This window comes from Lineus longissimus, chromosome 12 (genome assembly GCF_910592395.1).
Source record: "Lineus longissimus chromosome 12, tnLinLong1.2, whole genome shotgun sequence".
Taxonomy (NCBI): domain Eukaryota; kingdom Metazoa; phylum Nemertea; class Pilidiophora; order Heteronemertea; family Lineidae; genus Lineus; species Lineus longissimus.
Genome location: NC_088319.1, coordinates 1,222,643 through 1,244,020, shown reverse-complemented (window position 1 = coordinate 1,244,020; position 21,378 = coordinate 1,222,643). Strand labels below are relative to the sequence as shown.

General features: G+C 41.4%; 2 protein-coding genes across 26 annotated transcripts in view; one reads left to right on the top strand and one right to left on the bottom strand.

Moving 5' to 3' along the window:
• Positions 1 to 21,378, top strand: part of LOC135497059 (basement membrane-specific heparan sulfate proteoglycan core protein-like) — a 184,590-nt gene that overhangs the window by 60,922 nt on the left and 102,290 nt on the right. For all 24 annotated transcript variants that reach the window (XM_064786736.1, XM_064786731.1, XM_064786752.1 and 21 more), the window contains 9 exons: positions 873 to 986; positions 2,153 to 2,425; positions 4,082 to 4,225; positions 4,580 to 4,699; positions 5,854 to 5,985; positions 6,861 to 7,148; positions 7,702 to 7,826; positions 8,789 to 8,962; positions 10,069 to 10,245. In XM_064786736.1, coding sequence (XP_064642806.1) covers positions 873 to 986; positions 2,153 to 2,425; positions 4,082 to 4,225; positions 4,580 to 4,699; positions 5,854 to 5,985; positions 6,861 to 7,148; positions 7,702 to 7,826; positions 8,789 to 8,962; positions 10,069 to 10,245 — 1,547 coding nt within the window. The remainder of the gene's footprint in view (positions 1 to 872; positions 987 to 2,152; positions 2,426 to 4,081; positions 4,226 to 4,579; positions 4,700 to 5,853; positions 5,986 to 6,860; positions 7,149 to 7,701; positions 7,827 to 8,788; positions 8,963 to 10,068; positions 10,246 to 21,378) is intronic.
• Positions 10,659 to 19,410, bottom strand: LOC135497064 (ankyrin-3-like). 2 transcript variants are annotated; one of them, XM_064786756.1, is made up of 5 exons: positions 19,255 to 19,404; positions 18,901 to 19,071; positions 16,886 to 17,015; positions 14,924 to 16,054; positions 10,659 to 14,527 (listed from the first exon to the last, which is right to left on the bottom strand). In XM_064786756.1, the coding sequence occupies exons 4-5, from the start codon at positions 15,597 to 15,599 to the stop codon at positions 12,537 to 12,539; spliced, it is 2,667 nt and encodes an 888-aa protein (XP_064642826.1). In that variant the 5' UTR covers positions 15,600 to 16,054; positions 16,886 to 17,015; positions 18,901 to 19,071; positions 19,255 to 19,404; the 3' UTR covers positions 10,659 to 12,536. The 2 variants fall into 2 exon arrangements, with proteins under 2 accessions (XP_064642826.1, XP_064642825.1); XM_064786755.1 differs by having other exon boundaries at positions 10,659 to 16,054; positions 19,255 to 19,410.

Below are 21,378 nucleotides of genomic sequence, written 5' to 3'. Positions count from 1 at the left end.
GCTTGATATCCACTCACGTGACAAAACTTTGCTTCATCCTGCCAAAATTGCTCAGCCTGAATGGTACAAAATAAACAGTTAACATGTTATCTTGTAATTAAAGGGGTACCCTTTTAAATGAACCTAACTTATGTGCAATATCATATAACTTCAGATATTCTGCCTTGCAGTCCTTTAATTCATCTCTTCACATTCAGGTTGCGTTGTAACAATCTTACTTCCACCTGCATTTAACTTTACCCCTCCGCCCTACCATTTTGAAATCCCCATCGATTTTTCATCAGATTTGAGTAAAATGATAGCTGTATTGTTGTCATTGTTAGTATGTCCTAAATCTCAGAGCACAGAGAGAAAAATGTTTGGAAGTAGGTTATATTCAAGAGGTTGCTTTTCCACTTGATTTCAAACTGAAAGTTGCTTTATGGCAGTATGACATGACGGGACATGAATAACTTACAACGCAATGTCACGGATGCCAAGGCAACAAACCATTTGTCTTTCCATTGATATAAAATCTTAAAAACCTCCGAGATACGATCAGGATTAGTGTACGTTTATCCCAGTGTGCTCCCAACTTTAGATTCCTCCACCAACAATTTAATTACCTGGTTATGGATCAAAAGTGAAAGTAAAAAACCACCTTGGCTGAGGATTTCTACGATTTGTACGTTTATCCCAGTGTGCTCCCAACTTTAGATTCCTCCACCAACAATTTAATTACCTGGTTATGGATCAAAAGTGAAACCAAAAGCTCCACCTTGGCTGAGGAATTCTCTGAACGCAAACAGGTTCATCTGATTCCTTCTCAATCACGCCAATAATCCTAAAATCTATTGTGACCGATTGGCAGATTATGGAATTTTGATATTCAGCTGTCCAGTGTCGACCCAACCAGTTTAAGTGCGTTAGCGGAGAATGCATCGATGCCAGGAGGAAATGTGACAAGCGCCGCGACTGTGGAGATGGAAGTGACGAGGCCGATTGCGGTAAGTTGTGGATATTTTCTTCACCGATTTATAGTTCTGGGCAAAAGTGTCCATGCGTGAATTTATGACGGCGATTAATCCATGGGCCCATCCATGGATAGATGATGGAGAATCCCATCATAGATCCATGGATAGATCCTATGTTCATATCTGCCATGGGCCCATCATTGATCCATGCATGGGCCCATCCATGGATAGATGATGGAGAATCCCATCATAGATCCATGGATAGATCCTATGTTCATATCTGCCATGGGTCCATCATTGATCCATGCATGGGCCCATCCATGGATAGATGATGGAGAATCCCCATCATAGATCCATGGATAGAACCTATGTTCATATCTGCCATGGGTCCATCATTGATCCATGCATGGAATCCATTATATTGTAAAGATTTTTTGACGGGCCTTCAAAGATTTCATTTTAAAATTGGTGAACTATACAGATTTTCCAGAATTCTGAAGATGGTCACTCAAGTGGATTTGTACTTTGCTGCAGACAAGTTCGTTCATTTTGATGGGACCCTATGTCAGTAGGCCTATGATGGAACTCTCATCAATGGATGGTCCATGGGCCATCAGTGGGTCTGTCATGGGTCATCACAGCATCTATGATGGTGTACCGCAGTAAGACATGGTTTGTGATGATCCGTGGGTCCATCAATGATCCATGCATGGACACTTTTGCCTGTAAGGTTTAGGCGCGGTTTCTGACAAGTGGCATTGTCACCCGATTTGAAAATGTATTACTCCATGAGCAAATTGGAAGGTGAGAACTCTCACATGTGGCAATCACCCTGTGGAATCAGCAACACCCTCTACGATAATCTTCTACCAGTTCGAGTCGCAGCCAGCCATCTACCTTGTGGGAAATCCAGCTTCAGACAGGAGGCAACCTCTCCCAAGTTCTTTTTATCATGGTCTGTTGATCTAACTTTGATAGGGAGGGTTTAGAATAGCAACCTATCATAGATCCTTACACCTATTTGGATAAAACTCCGTCAAACAGAACAAATTTTATGCAAATTTCGAAATCTCTGCGTATGAGGATCTGTGATGGGTTACTAAGGTCAACCCCATCAAAAGCTCCCTCACAAAGGTGAGGTTAAATGCTAGAGCAAGGTTCAGGCTGACTAGTCGATCATTCCCGACAATTTCTTTCAGTGGAAGAAGTACCAATCAGAATCAATGTTGCTCCACCCAGCCTCCGTATCAGGGAGGGTCAACGCGCCATGTTCATCTGTCGCACGACGGGTAACCCTCCACCCAAGGTGCGTTGGAGCCGGAATGGTCAACAGTTGCCGCAGGGGGCAACTGACGTTGATGGTGTCTTGACAATTGGGGTGACAAGGGCAGCTGATTCCGGTCAGTACACATGCTCGGTGATTGGAGTTGCTGAGGATATACGTGCGAGTGGACGTCTCATGGTCGATGTTTGTGAGTATTTTTGTCCGTTTTATGTTAGAGCGTGAACGTGGGCTGAGTGCAAAACTGTTGTATCTACACTTCCTTTGGTTTTGAGGAAAATGACTTCAAAGATTTGAACTTCATCAGCAGTCATCAGCCTCTTTTGTTTTGAGGAAGCCATTTTGAATGCAGATACAATGTTTTTGCACTCATGTTTTCCTGTAATCTGCAGATACAATAGTATTACATTGGTAGTTTAGGGGCGTATGATACAAGGCAGCACTAATCAACACAATAATATTGTAGATATGATGTTTTTGCATTGATTTCTGGGGCTAACTCATTTTTTTCAAATTTGTCAGTTACAACAGTTTTGCGCTCAGCCATGTAGACCTGATGAACAATGTTATGATCTCGGACAACGTAGTATTGATGGCTTGTATCTGTCAATAGGCCTTTCTACACGAGGACAGTTGGAACCGGCTTCGAGCCAGCTCGAGGCGGGTCAGGATGATTTTTACCGTGTAGAACGAAATCAGAACCGTCTCCAAGTGACCTGACCCGAGGCGCGTTAGCACTGCAGTCTCGAGTCACTTGAGGCGGGTTGGAGCCACTTCAAGATGCTTAATCTCTCGTGTAGAACCGATCTAGCCTCGAGTCACTTTGCGCACAGTACTAAAATCAGGTAGCGCAGTATATCATATATATATGATCCACCGAATAAAGAGTCACATGCGCCACCATGCGACGGGTTAGTGGTTTAAGTGGCCTGAACTGACCTGGGGCCGGCGATTTGATCCGTCTCCGTGTAGACAGCGCAAAGCTAATTACAGGTGATCCGGCTTCAAGTGGCTCGAGGTGAGGAGGGCTAAAACCGTCCTCGTGTAGAAGCAACTAATAGTTCATGTTTGAGCAATGCAGCTGACTGCCTGCAATAGTTACCAGGTGGTCAGTTACCTAGGTTCCTTTTTCGGTACCAAGGTATGCTACCTGAGGGAACCACAAGGCTTCTGTTGCAGGCAGTGCGATACAAGACCACTAATTTATGAAGATCTAGTGTATGTTTTGCATCAGTCGTATAGTTTGTGTATCACTTGTATTCATTAGTGAAAATTTCATGACTATGTCTCCAGAAGACAGGGCTTAGGCCACCGAGAAAGAAATTCTGTCTGTAAAAATGTACAAAAGGAATTTTGCACCATGACCGAGCCTCGTAGCACGTGACTCAGCCAACGGTCGCCACCGTTGGTTATATAACTCTTTCTGCTTCCTGCTACGTGTATAATACCACAGAGCTACAATTGAAGCGATTGCCTGTAACAAACCAGTAAGCACCACTTATGGCAAAGGGAGTCATATTATCTTGTTTGTCAGACTGCTCTCTGAGGACTGATATCAAAATCATTGACAGACTTAACCAAAAAGATGTTAGTTGAGCTTGAGGAATTGTTACCAAGCTGGAGGTATTGATTGTCTCACTGAAGCTGCAAGGGTGGAGCTAAGCTGTAGGCAAAAATCAAGGTGGAGCCAAGGTTTTGGCTTACGTTTTTGCTCCACTCGAGCTGTTTTCGTGAGAAAACCAATACTGACACCAACTCAAACGGTTTTGGTGGTGCATTTAGGCCTATGCTGTAAACTGTGGGTCATTATAAATTGAGATGTTTGAGAATATCAAATTTTTTCCAGTTGGCCCAACGCTTGTCCCACCGACCGATGGTCAGTGTCGTGCAGATACAGACACAAGATGTAATAGCGGACAGTGCATACCCAAAGATTACCTCTGTGATGGGGACTTTGATTGCGCGGACAAATCAGATGAAGCCAATTGCGGTAAGGTCTAGTTTTGATATTGAACATTTTCTCCTTAGCGTTTAGAAATTTAAACTTCAGGAAATAGAAATTGTCTGTACATGTCCGATGACTTTGTGACCTCATGGGGTCCACAATGACCAGAGAATTGATCAGCCGTGAAGAAGACAGAAGGACAATGTGCAGATCAGTGGAATATACAGGGTCGCTCCGGTCCTATAAAAACGCTTGTCGATTTGACTAAATCTGATGTATCACTAGATAGCTGTAACTCAACTTCAGAGATGGAGTCCGTATGGTGCCTTACCTCAATCTCTATTGCAAGAATATCCAGCCTGGCATGATATTTTAGTCTGAAATCATTCCACCTTTCAGTCGATACAATGCCGTGCGAACCCAATGAACATCGCTGCGATTCTGGCAAGTGTATTCAGTCTATCTGGTGGTGCGATGGGGACAATGACTGTGGGGACAATTCAGACGAAAACATTTGCCGTAAGTATTCAGCCGTAGAAAACCCCATTGACAAACCTATTGACAGGAGCTTTTAGACAGTCTCAATGAGCATTTTGTGATGGTTCCATTTGTAATCATATTGACATGACCATTCATTGGAAAGCTCTCAATGAGCACTTTGTGATGGTTCCATTTGTAATCATATTGACATGACCATTCATTGGAAAGCTCTCAATGAGCACTTTGTGATGGTTCCATTTGTAAACATATTGACATGACCATTCATTGGAAAGCTCTCAATGAGCACTTTGTGATGGTTCCATTTGTAATCATATTGACATGACCATTCATTGGAAAGCTCTCAATGAGCACTTTGTGATGGTTCCATTTGTAAACATATTGACATGACCATTCATTGGAGAGCTCTCATTGAGCACTTTGTGATGGTTCCATTTGTAAACATATTGACATGACCATTCATTGGAGAGCTCTCATTGAGCACTTTGTGATGGTTCCATTTGTAAACATATTGACATGACCATTCATTGGAAAGCTCTCAATGAGCACTTTGTGATGGTTCCATTTGTAAACATATTGACATGACCATTCATTGGAAAGCTCTCAATGAGCACTTTGTGATGGTTCCATTTGTAATCATATTGACATGACCATTCATTGGAAAGCTCTCAATGAGCACTTTGTGATGGTTCCATTTGTAATCATATTGACATGACCATTCATTGGAAAGCTCTCAATGAACACTTTGTGATGGTTCCATTTGTAAACATATTGACATGACCATTCATTGGAAAGCTCTCAATGAACACTTTGTGATGGTTCCATTTGTAAACATATTGACATGACCATTCATTGGAAAGCTCTCAATGAGCACTATATGTTGATACTATGTTTGCTGATTTGGATCTTATTTGAAGAAAACCTGTACAGATTTTGAAATTGAAAAATGTTCAAGTACAAAAATTTTTTTTCACTGTTTTTTTTGTTTTCTGCTCCAAATGTCCCAAAATCATCAGTCCCAAAACTTTTTTGACTTTGAAAATGTTTTCAAAATTTTGACTTTTTTCTTCTAACCGGTATATATCGACAGTAACATCTGTTTTTTAGTGTAGAAGACAAAACTGTTGTCACACTTTGTTGTGGTCATTCATACTGTACATTTGATATCTTTCTAGCGACATCTGCCCCTGGCGCCCCCTGTAAGAAGACTGAGTACCAGTGTCAGAGTCGTGACCAGTGTATCCCGGCCAGTTACCAGTGTGACAGTGAAGTCGATTGTCAGGACCAGTCAGATGAATTAGGATGCGGTAGGTAATTTTCTTTACCTCAATGCGCAAAAGTAGGCGACATTCATGCAAGTATCAATTGGTTTTTTTACCCCCCCTCCTCAAGGGTAGTTAAGCTATCACCACTAATCTTTGCCGATGCTTGAGTAGTATTTATTTTTCCTTTAGTGAAAATTTGGCGAAGCTGGAAAGAATAAGGATGCTAATGTGTCGATGTCTTGTCGAACATACAGCCTTACCCAGTAAAATTAGTTCGGTTACTTTATATGACGGTGATAACTGATATATTGTTGATGGTGATGTCTTGACGAAAGAAAAAGTAGCATTGGTGAAAAAAGGGTGATGCTTGAGCCTTAAGATGTCGTTATAGGGTGATAAGGTGTCGTACCCTTGAGGAGGGGGGGTACAAGACACGAATTGATACTTGCATCAATGCTCCTATGAAAGTCATCGTGTTACTCATCTTGGCCTGGTTGTTCAAAACGTAGATCTATGGGTAAAAAACTCACGATGTTTTGGCCCAAACCATTCCCCCCCCCCACAAAAAACTCCAGCAGTGAAAATGTTAAGTATTAACTTGGCATGATCGCCTTTTGTGAAGCCCTTCGACGTAACACGAAGCGTAGTAAATGTCACTGATGGGTGGTCAGAACAACTGGATCCAGGATATTGCTCACTTAACCCCTCATCTCTTCATGCTCTATCTGGCAATCATTCCTAGATAGCTATTCAACAAATTGTCCTTTACTTGCAGATTCTTCTGCCTCCCCCCATCTCGTCATGTACAAAACATTCAGTCTACTCATGGAATTGTCCAGAACATGGTGTTGCTGGTTAAGTCATTTTCCTTGACTTCTATTCCCCGCCATCTTTCATAATTTACAACACAATTTCAGCTCCTCCTATTGTCCTGAGGTCACCACCAGGAAAAGTTGAGGTTGATCAGGGAGAAACTGTTGTCATATCCTGTGAGGCTAGAGGTACCCCGGTGCCACTGATTGTCTGGCGGCTCAACTGGGGTCACATCCCAGACCCCCCGCGCGTCTCTACCACCAGCGAGGGTGGTATTGGTACCCTGACCATCCGACAGATCAGGGAGTCGGACCAAGGCGCATATACCTGTGAGGCCCTCAACAACAAGGGAAGCGTTTTTGCTCAACCTGATGCAATCGTAACAATAAAGCGTAAGTGTTGTTATTAAATTTGTTTCTGCCGTTCTCAATGAAATAATGGTGTTTTTAAAGCGCTTCTGGCGCTAGCTTACCTTGGTCTGTAGGCCTACCGAAGTGCTTCACAACTACTGGCACTATGACAACAACTAACTACCAAGGGACTAAAACCTTTTTGTCATTCATAATATAATTTTTGGGAGACCCCCTTAAATTGTATGTTTGGCCCCATTCTTGGATAGAACTTTCTTTGCATAAGTAGAATTCAAGACATATCACGGCTGTCCCTTGATATCGACTTGAAGTAGAGATGCAGATCACATTCCTGAATAGCTGATTGAACGAAAGATTGTAGTTGCCATATTCAGCAACTTTGCGGTTACTGAATTTGTGCAATATTGCTATATTCTGCACCTCACAGTTGTCAAGTAGATAAGGTAACGTTGCTGAATTATCTGTTTTTCCGGAACCGATATGAGTTACAGAGAATGCGTCAGTGCTGAGGAGCAATGTCCTGACAATGTTGTCCGCTGTATGCACCTGACTTTAACCCTTGATGATCTTTCAGCGCCAAGTGGACTTTGTCTCCCGCCCCTGTTCCACGCGGAGGCCAAGTCTGTCTCGGAGTGCCTCAACTGCTTCTGTTTTGGAGTGACTGACCAGTGTGTTAGTAGCAAGCTCAGGCGCTCACAGGTAATGTACCCTTTGGCTGCTGATTGAATTTTTCAGCAACTTTTTCAGCCCTAGAGCAAGACATCGCAACACCTCTGACCACCTAGAAGTGAATTGATATTTTGACTAATAAACTAGGAATTTAACTTGGGATAGACCAGCATCAACTTGGGATGGACCAGCATCAACTTGGGATGGACCAGCATCCACTTGGGATGGACCAGCATCCACTTGGGATGGACCAGCATCCACTTGGGATGGACCAGCATCCACTTGGGATGGACCAGCATCCACTTGGGATGGACCAGCATCCACTTGGGATGGACCAGCATCCACTTGGGATGGACCAGCATCCACTTGGGATGGACCAGCATCAACTTGGGATGGACCAGCATCCACTTGGGATGGACCAGCATCAACTTGGGATGGGCCAGTATCCACTTGAGATGGACCAGCATCCACTTGGGATGGGCCAGCATCCACTTGGGATGGACCAGCATCCACTTGGGATGGACCAGCATCCACTTGGGATGGACCAGCATGGACCAGCTCAGGAGAAAATATAACTAAATTTTGTATGACTCTGGATACTATAATCATGAGGCTCTTAATAGTTTTGAAAAAGACTAATGTTATGAAAAACTTGGCTGTTCAAAATTTGCGGTTGGCAAGTGATTCATAGTGGAATGACCAAGCTCATTAGCTAACCACTATCATATTCATAATTGAACTTTCAACTTCATTATTGAGTTGTCAAATTTGGTAGTTAGTTTAATTATGATCGAGATTAGAAAACTAATTCAAAAATGATGGTTCATTTTTCCTGGGTTGGCTTGTGCTATGAACAGAATTGACGCTATTCTTCTTTTGATAAAAATTTCGTCTTTGAGAAAATTTAATTAAACTTTCCAAGTAGCTTGCTTTTCTGATCATGTCTTGTTTCCATGTGATGAAGTTGAGCTGTGACAATTTTCTCTTTCCAGCTCTCCATTGGCAGCCAAATTGCCATGATCAACTACGCGAGCCAGCAGACCATGGACCCCAACTACATCCAATTCAACCCTGGGACGAGGCAGTTCAGTGTGGCGGATTATGGCTCCATTACTCGTGATGGTACTTACTACTGGAATCTTCCAAGGCAGTTCCTTGGCAACAAGGTAAGCTCCACGGCAACGGTGCTAAAACTTGGTAGCATCCGTTCCCAGGGAATGAGTGAATGGGTACTACCCAATAGGGGGTTACATGTACATGTAATACTGATACAATGCACTACATGCACTATAGGACTCCCCTCTCTGGCCAATGGTTTTGCCCATCTGCCACTTTTACACCTTAACCCTTTCACTGCGGATGTATGCTAATTGGCGACTTAGGTAAAATTTCTATTGTGCGGCCGTGCGCCAGTTGGCAACTTCGCCTCTCTTTATCCATATGTGTTATAGACTAATATGCAGTTCCGTAAATACCCAATAGATGGCAATAGTGTTTCAAGCGTGAATGTTTCTTCAGGCGTGCTGGAAGGCAGTGGGGATTTTGGGTTGCGCAGCGAAAGGGTTAAGTAATATGTAAGGTCCTTAGCAACAGTTTCTTGGCAACAGAGTTTGCTCCATAGCAACAATGCTCATGGTCCTTAGCAACAGTTCCTTGGCAACATAGTAAACTCCATAGCAACAATGCTCATGGTCCTTAGCAACAGTTCCTTGGCAACATAGTAAGGTCCGTAGCAGCAGTTTCTCCACTGAATATGATACCTATGTATATTTCTTATAATTTGTGACAAAGTAATGTTGTATTCATTGCTTGCATTGTAAGTGGTGACTCACATCAACACCACAACTTTGGCCCAGCAATAGCGTAATGAGGCGGGGACTGGGGGCATTACCATAACTATCAGTGCCAATCATGCCCATGCTATACAAACAACTACATTTGCCTTATGCTGCATCAAATTTGAGCAACATTGACTTTATAATAATCTATTGAATTAGAAGTGCCCAGCCTCAGGTTTGGGCACTGAGCTGTCTACCAGTGCCAGTCCTTGCCGACCCTCGAAGGAATTGGTCCAGAGTGTTGAGTGCATATCAGCTCTGGGTAGCCAGGGCCAAGGGAACTGTACTACCTGGATAGGTACTGCAAATTTCTATCTTCATTCTGATAATCTGAAGATTTTTAACAGATTTCAGAAAGTTTGATAAATTGCGATTGTTGTCAAAATGTCATTGAATTGTCTAATATAACACTGTTTTCTCTCTTTACCGTAAAGCTATCAAGTTATGGTGGGAACCTCTACTACACGATGTATTACATGAACAGGGGAGGCAGTCGGCAAGTAGGCGGTGCCGAGGTCATCATGAAGGGTAACGGCATCACTGTCCAGTTCAACTCACCATCACCGCATAGCGCTGCTACGGAATTCAGTCGGGTCATTCCATTGGTTGAGGTAAGTTCTTACTTTTATGGCCATGTTAAGTATTGTATTCAGTCTCGGCGACACACAACCTATTTGTCATTTGTGTCTTAGGTGCAGCTGTGGTACATTTCCATGTCATTGGCATGCTACAGGGACGTGATTTCCGTAATAGTGCCAAGGTTTTAAACACACTGTAGTGTAAAACGTGAATTTTGTGTACTTATTATTTTGGTCATTTTTGCAAATGCTTTTCAACTCAAACTTAAAAATCTCGAAACTTTCAAATGTATTGCATTGATCAATTGTCACATTTCGGGCTCAAATGCAATATCAAGTCTATTGACAATTGAACACGGTCAAATTGGTTTACTTTTTCTCTCATGGAGATATTTCACGTTTTACTGGTATGTTTGTTTACAAACAGTTTTTTAACAACACAGTGATAAGTTTTACCCTATTTATTACATTATCATTACCTTAACTAATAATACATCAAAATGATTACAATTTACTTGACAATTCATAAACAGACACAAAAACATTTCTCACAATAGAATCTAACCATACCAGTGATGACACCTATTGGTGTCATCTAAAACCCACACCCCATTTCACGAAAAAAGTGGGTTGACATATTTGGCGATTTCGCAATATTTGAACAGAATGTTATATTTCTTCTGAAACTTCAAAGTCCAAAGTATCTAGAAATACTTACATTGCCAGAATCAGACAATATATGACCACAAACAAAGCATTTGAAGTGAAATACTATCCAATTTTCAAGCCATTTTAACATTTTTGGTGAAATGGAGCAAAACCAAATATATTAAGGGAAAAGGCATCCCAGTAGGTTTGGGTAATAGTCCCTTTAAATCAAAACTAAAAAACATATACACCTCAACGTTGGGATAACGCAGTGAGTGTCAGCATCTTGTAGTGTTGATTGCAGTTTTGCCAGTTCCTGACTGGGTTCTAAAAACCTGTTATTTCAGCTTTTTGCTAAAATATGCAAAGATTTTCCTTTTTATTGTCACATATGCCCACTTGTCACCTGTGACATCTCATTGACCATGAGGCCAACAGAAAGTTAGCCCATGCACTGACAAATTAAACAGTCTAATATTTTCGTAGTATTCTTTACTACTAAAGACTTTTAATGATCTGCTGCTTTTAACCAATGAACTTTGTCTAAGGGCCATTCATTTAGTATACAAGTCCAATTTTCTAATTTTTAGACATCCCCTTCTTTGAACAAACTCGTACTTGCATACGTATCAATAAAATTGTCAGGTGATATTTTGCATAAACATCGCTATAGTTACAATATTGAGTAAAACACAATGAAAACCGTTTTGCACAAATGTGATTCAAAAACATTTGTCAAGAAGTCAGTAACCTGTAATAACCTCATGAAGTGGACACCTTAAATATCAAGTGACATAACTCCTTCATCATTATATACATGTAACCTAAAGGCCTCCGTACACAATCAAATCTTCTATATACATCATATGTGTACATTTTCGTGATTTAAAACAAATTTAATGGCGTGATTTTCATCAAACTTTGCAGAAGTGTGGTCCTATATCTTTTCAATGTCACAAGTGAATTTGAAAAAATGCCAATGATTTTGAATTTTTTTATTGGCATTTTCGTGAGACATGTCAGAATTTGATACAATGCGGGATCGTGTGTACTGCCTGTGAGAGAATATCTTTCTGACCCCGTAAAATCTAGAAAAGGAGTTCCTATTTCATAAGCGACCTGAATTATGTTAGTTGATATTATTCAAAATCAAAAAAGTCAAAAATGATGTTGGCAAACCAAATAACTAATATTCCTGGCGGTATTTAGGCATAGCAGAGAAACTTAAGCATTTCATTATATTATATACAGTTAATAGTCATCTCAGCCCTTATGGAGAAATGTTCAGTAAAAATGGTTGACCAAGTCATACACTGTCCTTATGTAAACCATTACGCCTGGCGCTAATTTGAAATCAAGTTGGCAACATCTGGATTTCAGTGACGTCAGTTAAACACCTCTTTATCTCAACCTGAGCTATTCAGGGTGTTTTTAATGTCCAGGAGTCAATTTGCCCCTCCTAACCACATGTCATGTACCTAATTCAATCCTTCTACTGCTTGAAACATACTCTCTTATACACAGCTATTGTTTGACCTTAATACGCAACTGAAGTTGTTTCTCGAGTTTGGTATCCGAGAAATAGAGAGTCGGGAAATTTGAGGCATGTCACCGATAATGGTAATCAATTGAAGGATGATTCTAAGCTTGTAGTTTCCCTTGGTTGAAGATAGGCATCAGAGGCCACTATCGGTGTCCTTTTGTCTGTCTGCATTTTTACGTCTTCGCTTACCAGATCGATTCCCCCCTCTCTCTGTATAACATATGTTTTTTCTGCGTCTTGTCTCCCGTGAGCTTCCCAATTTCAACGGCAGTGAGAGAATCTCTGTTCCTGAAGCTTCAGTGAAGTCTATGACTGAGCATTCTGGTGGAAGCTCTATCTTATCGTTGACATCGTCAGGGGGTTCCTTGTTGAGTTCCTCTCGGTAACGCTCGCCGACATGAGCCTTCATATGTGCTGCCACCTTGTGTGCTTTAGCTGCACTGATGTCAACCCCTTCGAGGAGGTTGATCTTGGGCATCCAGAAGATGGGGATATATCCGTGGGACAGGTAGTACTCCAGCTGACTGTACAATATGTACGCCATCTCAACCAAGGGTCGCTCATGGTTGAGGAAGTCCTCCACATTGTGCATAAAGACTGTCTTGAGGAAGTAGCTTGTTACGAATTTGCCTACGAAATGTATTACACCTTCATCTTTTATGACAACGTGACATGCCACTGGATTCCTGAGACATTTTGCCAAGATGTACGCATCCTTTACCCTGTCCTCGAGATTCTTAATGTGCTCCACTTCGAGCAGAGAGAATGTGACACGGTAGAGTTTCTCCCGCTCACATGTATCAAAGGTTTTCCCAAACTTAGTGTCCTTATGGGGTGGTCTGGCCACCAGCTGGTACCCTCGGGCTTTCAGCTCCGCAGAATTCATCATCCAGGTTTTCTGAATAGCATCACTTGGCCAGTCTTTTACATGTATGACTGGCACTAGATCAACTGATACCAACAAGCTACGCTTTTTATCTTGCTCATCCTGATATCGCAGTTTCATGCAAGTGCATGCAGCACCATCGCCTGCTACGGCTGTAGGTATTGAGACAAGCATGTCATCTTTGGTGTCAAGATCTGCCCATATGACAGAATGAAACAACTTACTACTGATATCCACTGTCTCATCTTCATATTTCCTGTAACCATGCCCAATATTTGTTATTTTATTTGGGTGCAAAGGATATTCTTTTTGTAGTATGATGTCAAATTCATCAGTGAATCCCACTTTAGTTGATTCTGCCATACTTCCAATTAGTGCAGTCGTTGTGAACTCATCTACTCTTTTTTTTCCTGTTATCTTTTTTACGCATTCCCAAATCGTTTGCTTCAGATTACTGACTTTACCTTGAGGAAGGCTTTTAATTGAGCCCAGACCTGGTAGGTTGACTAAATGTAAAGCGGTGATATTTTTCTGGCCTGTAGATACGAGTGGTGACAGAGCATTCTCAAAAATATCCCAGTCAATTCGATCACTATAACACAAATGATCATATCTATTGTCACCACTTGATGTCACTGCTTCGGGGCTTCTTTTAAAAATCAAGAGGTATAAGTAAATATCCATGCAGTCACAGTCTGTGAGACATTCTCCCAATTCATGGTGGTATCTTAATGGTGTTTCACCTAACGAATGAAGCAATCGAACGCTCTCAAAATGGCCATTAGAAACAGCTGCTGCTAGGGAAGATGCGAGAAACTTATTGCAGTCTATCTTTGTTTGATACATTTTAACCAGAAAGCGGATTGCATCATTTTGCCCATGTCTGGCTGCTAGTTCTAACCTTTCCCTAACTTGACTTCTACTATCACCTCTATCAGAAAAGAGTTTAAACAAATATTCTATGACATCCACTTGACCATGTATGATGCTATTTTCCAAAGGAGAAAACCTGTCACAGTCTCTGCTGCGACAGTCAGCATCATGTTTGATGAGTAAAGCGACAGCGTCTTTTTTCCCTATTGTAGCAGCCATGTTGAGGGGAGATTGTCCCCTGTTGTTCTTCCTCTCTATGTTTGCTCCCCGCTTGATCAGTAAAATCATTGTAGCTAATTGGCCATAGTTCGCAGCAAAATGAATTGGGGCCCAGTCTTTTTTACTTTTCGTCTCAATGTCTGCACCTCTATCTAATAGAAGTGCAACAACATTCTCATGTCCATGTTTTGATGCTACTGAAAGAGGAGTGAAACCCCGGTTTTCCTTTGTCTCAATGTCTGCACCTCTATCTAATAGAAGTGTAACAGCATTCTCATGTCCATTTTGTGATGCTAATGAAAGAGGAGTGGAACCCTGGTGTGTCTTTGTCTCAATGTCTGCACCTCTATCTAATAGAAGTGTAACAACCTTCTCATGTCCATTTTGTGATGCTAATGAAAGAGGAGAGGCACCCGTATCTCTCTTTGTCTCAATGACTGCACCTCTATCTAATAGAAGTGTAACAACATTCTCATGTCCATTTTGTGATGCTAAAAAAAGAGGAGTGAAACCCTCGGTTGTCTTTGTCTTAATGTCTGCACCTCTATCTAATAGAAGTGTAACAACCTTCTCATGTCCATTAAGTGATGCTAATGAAAGAGAAGTGACACCCTGGGTTGTCTTTGTCTCAATGTCTGCACCTCTATCTAATAGAAGTGTAACAACATTCTCATGTCCATTAAGTGATGCTATTGAAAGAGGAGTGAAACCCCGGTTTGTCTTTGTCTCAATGTCTGCACCTCTATCTAATAGAAGTGTAACAACATTCTCATGTCCATTAAGTGATGCTATTGAAAGAGGAGTGAAACCCTGGATTGCCTTTGTCTCAATGTCTGCACCTCTATCTAATAGAAGTGTAACAACATTCTCATGTCCATTAAGTGATGCTATTGAAAGAGGAGTGAAACCCCGGTTTGTCTTTGTCTCAATGTCTGCACCTCTATCTAATAGAAGTGTAACAACATTCTCATGTCCATTTTGTGATGCTATTAAAAGAGGAGTGAAACCCAGGTTTTCCTTTGTCTCAATGTCTGCACCTCTATCTAATAGAAGTGTAACAACATTCTCATGTCCATTTTGTGATGCCAGGTAAAGAGGAGTGGAACCCCGGTTTGTCTTTGTCTCAATGTCTGCACCTCTATCTAATAGAAGTGTAACAACATTCTCTTGTCCATTTTGTGATGCTTTAAAAAGAGGAGAGGCAGCCTGAATTTCCATTGTCTCAATATATAATCCTACTCAATTGCTAAAGAATATTCTCATGTTGTTCTATGATATTCTAGGAGGAGAGAAACCCTGTTTTGTCTGAATCTCTGGCCTTCCTCTCAATAAAAGTGTAAGAACATAATCAATGATGTCCGTTTTTTGCTGCTGTTGAAACAGGAGAGAGGTTGAGGTCAGCCTTAGCCTAAGTATTTGTTCCACTTCGACTTATTTCAATGTCTGTATTTTCTAAAAGCAGTTCTACTGTATGTGTACGTCCTTTCTCATCTATGATGACTGGGAGAATTTTTCCTTCCAAGTTTTTTGCAGAGATCACATTACCGTTTTTACCATCTTTTTTTTGGAGTCAAGGTGTTTCTTAACTTCATTCTTGTTACCATCCCTGGCAGCCCGGCTGAAAGTGGATCCATCGTCATCTGTCTCCTCAGTATTACACGTGGTTTCCATTTCTGAAACATGAATGAAAAAGTTGTACAGTTGAACCTCTCTGGCGAGGACAACCTTGGGACTGACAGATGTTGCCCTTAATTGAGATGAGTTAGAAAAGAATTCACAACAAACCAACATGATTGTACTTGTTGATATGATTATATTATGAAAATCTACCTGGTATAGTTCAATGACTGAAAGACGACAAAAGAGTTGAGTATAATAGGAATAAATATTGTCATATTTCTCTTGATTTTTATTTGTCTTGTCACATGCTCTCACATATTGTCATGTGATTTCTTGAGGGTCAAGACTGTGTCATGAATTACTAGGTCAAAAATGATGTTAAGTGAGCTCATTGTCTGTCATTGCTCTTTGCTCGGCCTGAAAACTTATCACATGAATAAATGCGATGAGTCATGTATGATTAAAGGTCATGACTCCTGCTTATACAGGCATCAAGGGTTGGTGTAACAGGGTCCGGCGAGGGTCAGCAGAGTGGATCCAAGGCTTGAGGGTCAAGATGATTTGCTTCATGATTTCAAGCTGTTGCCGGAATGGTGGTACCTGTGGTCAGCCCTTAAAGGGGTACACCGTTCGTTATTACTTGTGGTCAAGTTAAATAGAAATGCACTAATACACAATGCCGTAGTGCAGTTATTCTGAGTACAAATTTGTTTAAACTTTGTATTCATAGTATTTGTATATCAGTCTACACAACGACAATGTTGAAATTTATATTAAGTACGTATTTCTGCAATTGGTCATTTTTATATTCAATCACAAATTCAAAATTTTCAACGAATGGCGTAGGCCTTTAAGATGAAATCGGGCAAATATAAAAAACTGACCTATTTCTTGATGCTTTGCCCAGCTTGGTTTGTAATTGGGGTCTTGTGCCTGGATTGCTGACTCTTGCAAGGTGTAGCCTATTAGACTATGCTCTGGGTCGAAGGATATTCCCTTGGGTGCATCTGTTATCTGGAACCAAAATTTCATCCAGTTATAATTTGAACACAGTGTCTTATCTGCCAATTGTTTTTCTTTGTTTTGTGGCATTCAGGGCCATAGGAGTGGTATGCCTAAGGGTGTCATTCTGGGGGAAGGGGGGATTCTGTTGGCTTACTATTCAGGTTGGTCACAGATCTGAGTTGTAGTATACAAATGTTGAAACACCTCAAAGGAATGGATGTAAAGGTTCAGGCTTTTGTCCCAAGGCTGTGCCATGTATCTACTAGGCTGATTTGTCTCAACCTGTACTTTAAAGGAATTGGTACAAAGGTCCAGACTACATTTACTTGTTGACCTGTAGGTTGTGACCATGCATTTAATGGATTGGTTTGTCTCATGCTGAACTTCAACGAGTTTGATGTAAAGGTCCAGACTGCATTTACTAGTTGTCTGTCCTAGGTTGTGACCATGCATCTACTGGGCTGTGACAGTCCAAGGAACCATCCCAAAATATCCTGACCTTGTCCAACATTTCCTTATCACATCTCAGTAAACAACGCCCATTTGTCAATTCCCTGGAGACCAATCTTTGCCACCACCTGATGGCTCTAGTTCATTTCATGCAAATATCAACCTAACACTTGCAATCATATTACATCAAAACGTGATCTTCTTGGTTCATTTAGTTTGGCTTGTTTCATTTGACACGTTTCAACTAGTGTTGAAGCATCTGTGTGCTTTTTGATTTCAGCCATTCCTGGCAATATAAATACTATTAGGGAGTGTCACATAGAGACAATTGTGTGCCTGGTGGTAAGCGAAACAGACATGATGCAACTCAATCAACACTCTTTAATAATTTTTTTCAACGATTATACAGAATGATGTTTGTACAGTGAAGACTTCTTCAAATCTGTAAAATGACTCGAGAGGAATGAGCCAGGTTAAGCTACTATGTGATCTATTTGCTATGGGCCCTCATAAACATTTGTACATGGTACCTTTTGCCGTGGGGCCTCATAAACAATAGAACATGGCACCTTTTACCTTGGGCCCTCATAAACAATTGTACATGGCATCATTTGCCGTGGGCCCTCATAAACAATAGAACATGGCACCGTTTGCCTTGGGACCTCATAAACAATAGAACATGGCACCATTTGCCGTGGGCCCTCATAAACAATTGTACATGGCACCATTTGCCTTGGGCCCTCATAAACAATTGTACATGGCACCATTTGCCTTGGGCCCTCATAAACAATAGAACATGGCACCATTTGCCGTGGGCCCTTATAAACAATTGTACATGGCACCATTTGCCTTGGGCCCTCATAAACAATAAAACATGGCACCTTTTGCCTTGGGCCCTCATAAATAATAGAACATGGCACCTTTTGCCTTGGGCCCTCATAAACAATAGAACATGGCACCATTTGCCTTGGGCCCTCATAAACAATAGAACATGGCACCTTTTGCCTTGGGCCCTCATAAACAATTGCACATGGCACCATTTGCCTTGGGCCCTCAAAAACAATTGTAAATAGCACCATTTGGGCCCTCATAAACAATTGAACATGGCACCATTTGCTTTGGGCACTATTGAACAATTGGGCATGGTAGCATTATACAAGTTAGAAAGATTACATGGAACAAAATAGTGAAAGTCTCTAGTAGAACTCTTTTGTTCTGAATATTTACAAAAAGAGGTATTAATATATGTAGTTTATTTTGAAGAATGATTGCCAAACATTGGTATACAATACGGTTTTTGGTGTTTCCTCCTCAATGAAATATTATGAAAAGAGGTGAAGCTGGCAATATGATGCATTGTTATGTGCACCCATGGGAGAAAAACACCAAAACATCGCCCCTTTAGGCACCAAACGGAATCAAAATCCTGAACGCCAGGCTTTACCTGCCAAATCCATGTTCCGAGTCATCTTGTATTCCTGAATACCGAGTCCCACGATGAAAACAGCGCTCCCTTCCTTCAAAGACGTGATGAAGTTCTAATTCAGCTTGTGCATTCGGATCTGGGGATCTTGGGGGACACGATAGTTTCACATCAAAGGTACCATCCGATTGGCTGCAATAGTGAAAAGCTTTTGTTGTTGATGATTTTTTGCTTTGTCACGCAGCCCATCAATATCTGATTACTCAAGACGAATGTTAACTTGAGGTGAGACTCAAAGTCTTTCTTCGTAAGCAGAACTGACTTAAACTATCATATTCTTCATATTGCCACATAAATGATTATAAAGATACTTACAAGATTTCTGCCTCTTTGGAGGAAATAAGTGACGTTAATGACCACTTGTCCAAAGTGATTAGAAGACACTGAGACTTTGGGCTCGCCCTGACTTGGAGGTCAATCTATTCTTGTCATAAAACTTTAAGTGATAGTAGATGAGCAGACAGTTCCCTACCTGGGATTGGTCTTGCTCTCTACACAACACAATAGAAACCGGCCAGACTAGATAACAAACAGAATGTTTTGACTGAGTTCAGAAACCTATAGTTAGTCTGGGAAAAACCCACTGTAAAATTCCTGCTTGCCACACTGTTTGAAAGTTTTGGGGATTCCCACTTATTTACATCCGGTATGATGCCTGTCGGGTAATGTTTCCGATTTTGATAGAACAGGATCCGGAAGTGGGTCGGAGGTCAGTTGATAAAAGTGAAAAGCTTTTGTTGTTGATGCCCGCTTTATGATTTTTATACGCCTGCTCCGGAGCGTAATATGGTATGGCGCTCGGTGTCCGTCTGTCCGCTAGTCCTTCTGTCCGTTAACTTTTCATTGTCCGCGCGATTACTGAAATTCTATATCATGTATAGTCACCAAACCTGGTTTGCAGGGCACTAGTATAGGCCCCAAGAAGCCTATTGATTTGGAGGTCAAAAGGTCAAAGGTCAAGATCACGAAGATCTGTTTCCATTTTCCGCTTACCTTTCATTGTCTGCGCGATTACTGAAATTCTACATCATGTATATTCACCAAACCTGGTTTGCAGGGCACTAGTAAAGGCCCCAAGAAGCCTATTAATTTGGAGGTCAAAAGGTCAAAGGTCAAGGTCATGAAGACCTGTTTCCATTTTCCGCTTACCTTTCATTGTCTGCGCGATTACTGAAATTCTATATCATGTATAGTCACCAAACCTGGTTTGCAGGGCACTAGTATAGGCCCGAAGAAGCCTATTGATTTGGAGGTCAAAAGGTCAAAGGTCAAGGTCACAAAGACATGTTTCCATTTTCCACTTACCTGCTACTTCACACACTTTTCACCCTGACCAACCACCCTTTACTCTTATGGTGGGCGTATAATGTGCTCGCTTGGCGTAGCTCTTGTTTGCTTTGTCACGCAGCCCATCAATATCTGATTACTCAAGACGAATGTTAACTTGAGGTGAGACTCAAAGTCTTTCTTCGTAAGCAGAACTGACTTAAACTATCATATTCTTCATATTGCCACATAAATGACTATAAAGATACTTACAAGATTTCTGCCTCTTTGGAAGAAATAAGTGACGTTAATGACCACTTGTCCAAAGTGATAAGAAGACACTGAGACTTTGGGCTCGCCCTGACTTGGAGGTCTATCTACTCTTGTCATAAAACTTTAACTGATAAGAGATGAGCAGACAGCTCCCTACCTGGGATTGGTCTTGCTTAATTTTGATTTCGCGGGATTTCTGCTCATTCCCGAATTGACTACTGTGTAGTGTGGTCGACCGAATTTCTTCCTAGCAAAGAAGATACATTTTCATGCCGTAGTATCTCAAGTCGGAGCGTGAAGGCTCTGTTTTTAGCTCACCTCTTAGCAGAGGTGAGCTTATCCCATACCGTGGCGTCCGTCGTCCGTCGTCGTCGTCGTCGTCGTCGTCGTCGTCGTCGTCCGTCGTCGTCCGTCGTCGTCCGTCGTCCGTTAGCAGGGCACGTTTCGTAACTGTTAGAGCTATTGAGTTGAAACTTGGGACACATGTACCCTTATGTAATGACACCTTGGAGACTAAGTTTCGGTCCGATTCGTTTCATGGTTTGGCCACCAGGGGGCCAGACGTTAAAAGTGAAAATATGCAATATCTCCCTTAATAGTAGTCGGGAAATTTTGAAAAAAATATGGTTGGTACTTCTAGCAAAGGTGCATCATATATCCTCCGGGTTTTTGATTTGACCTCCTTTTCAAGGTCACAGAGGTCAAATGGTGTAAATTGGCCGTTAGGATGTAACGATGGCACGTTTCTAAACTGCAATGACTATTGATACCAAATTTGGTACACATTTACCCCTTAGTCAGGTGATCTCAGGGACTGAAGTTTGGTCCAATATGATTCATTACTTGACCACCAGGGGGCAAAATCCAAAAACCTTAAAAATGTGATTATTCCTTAACTTC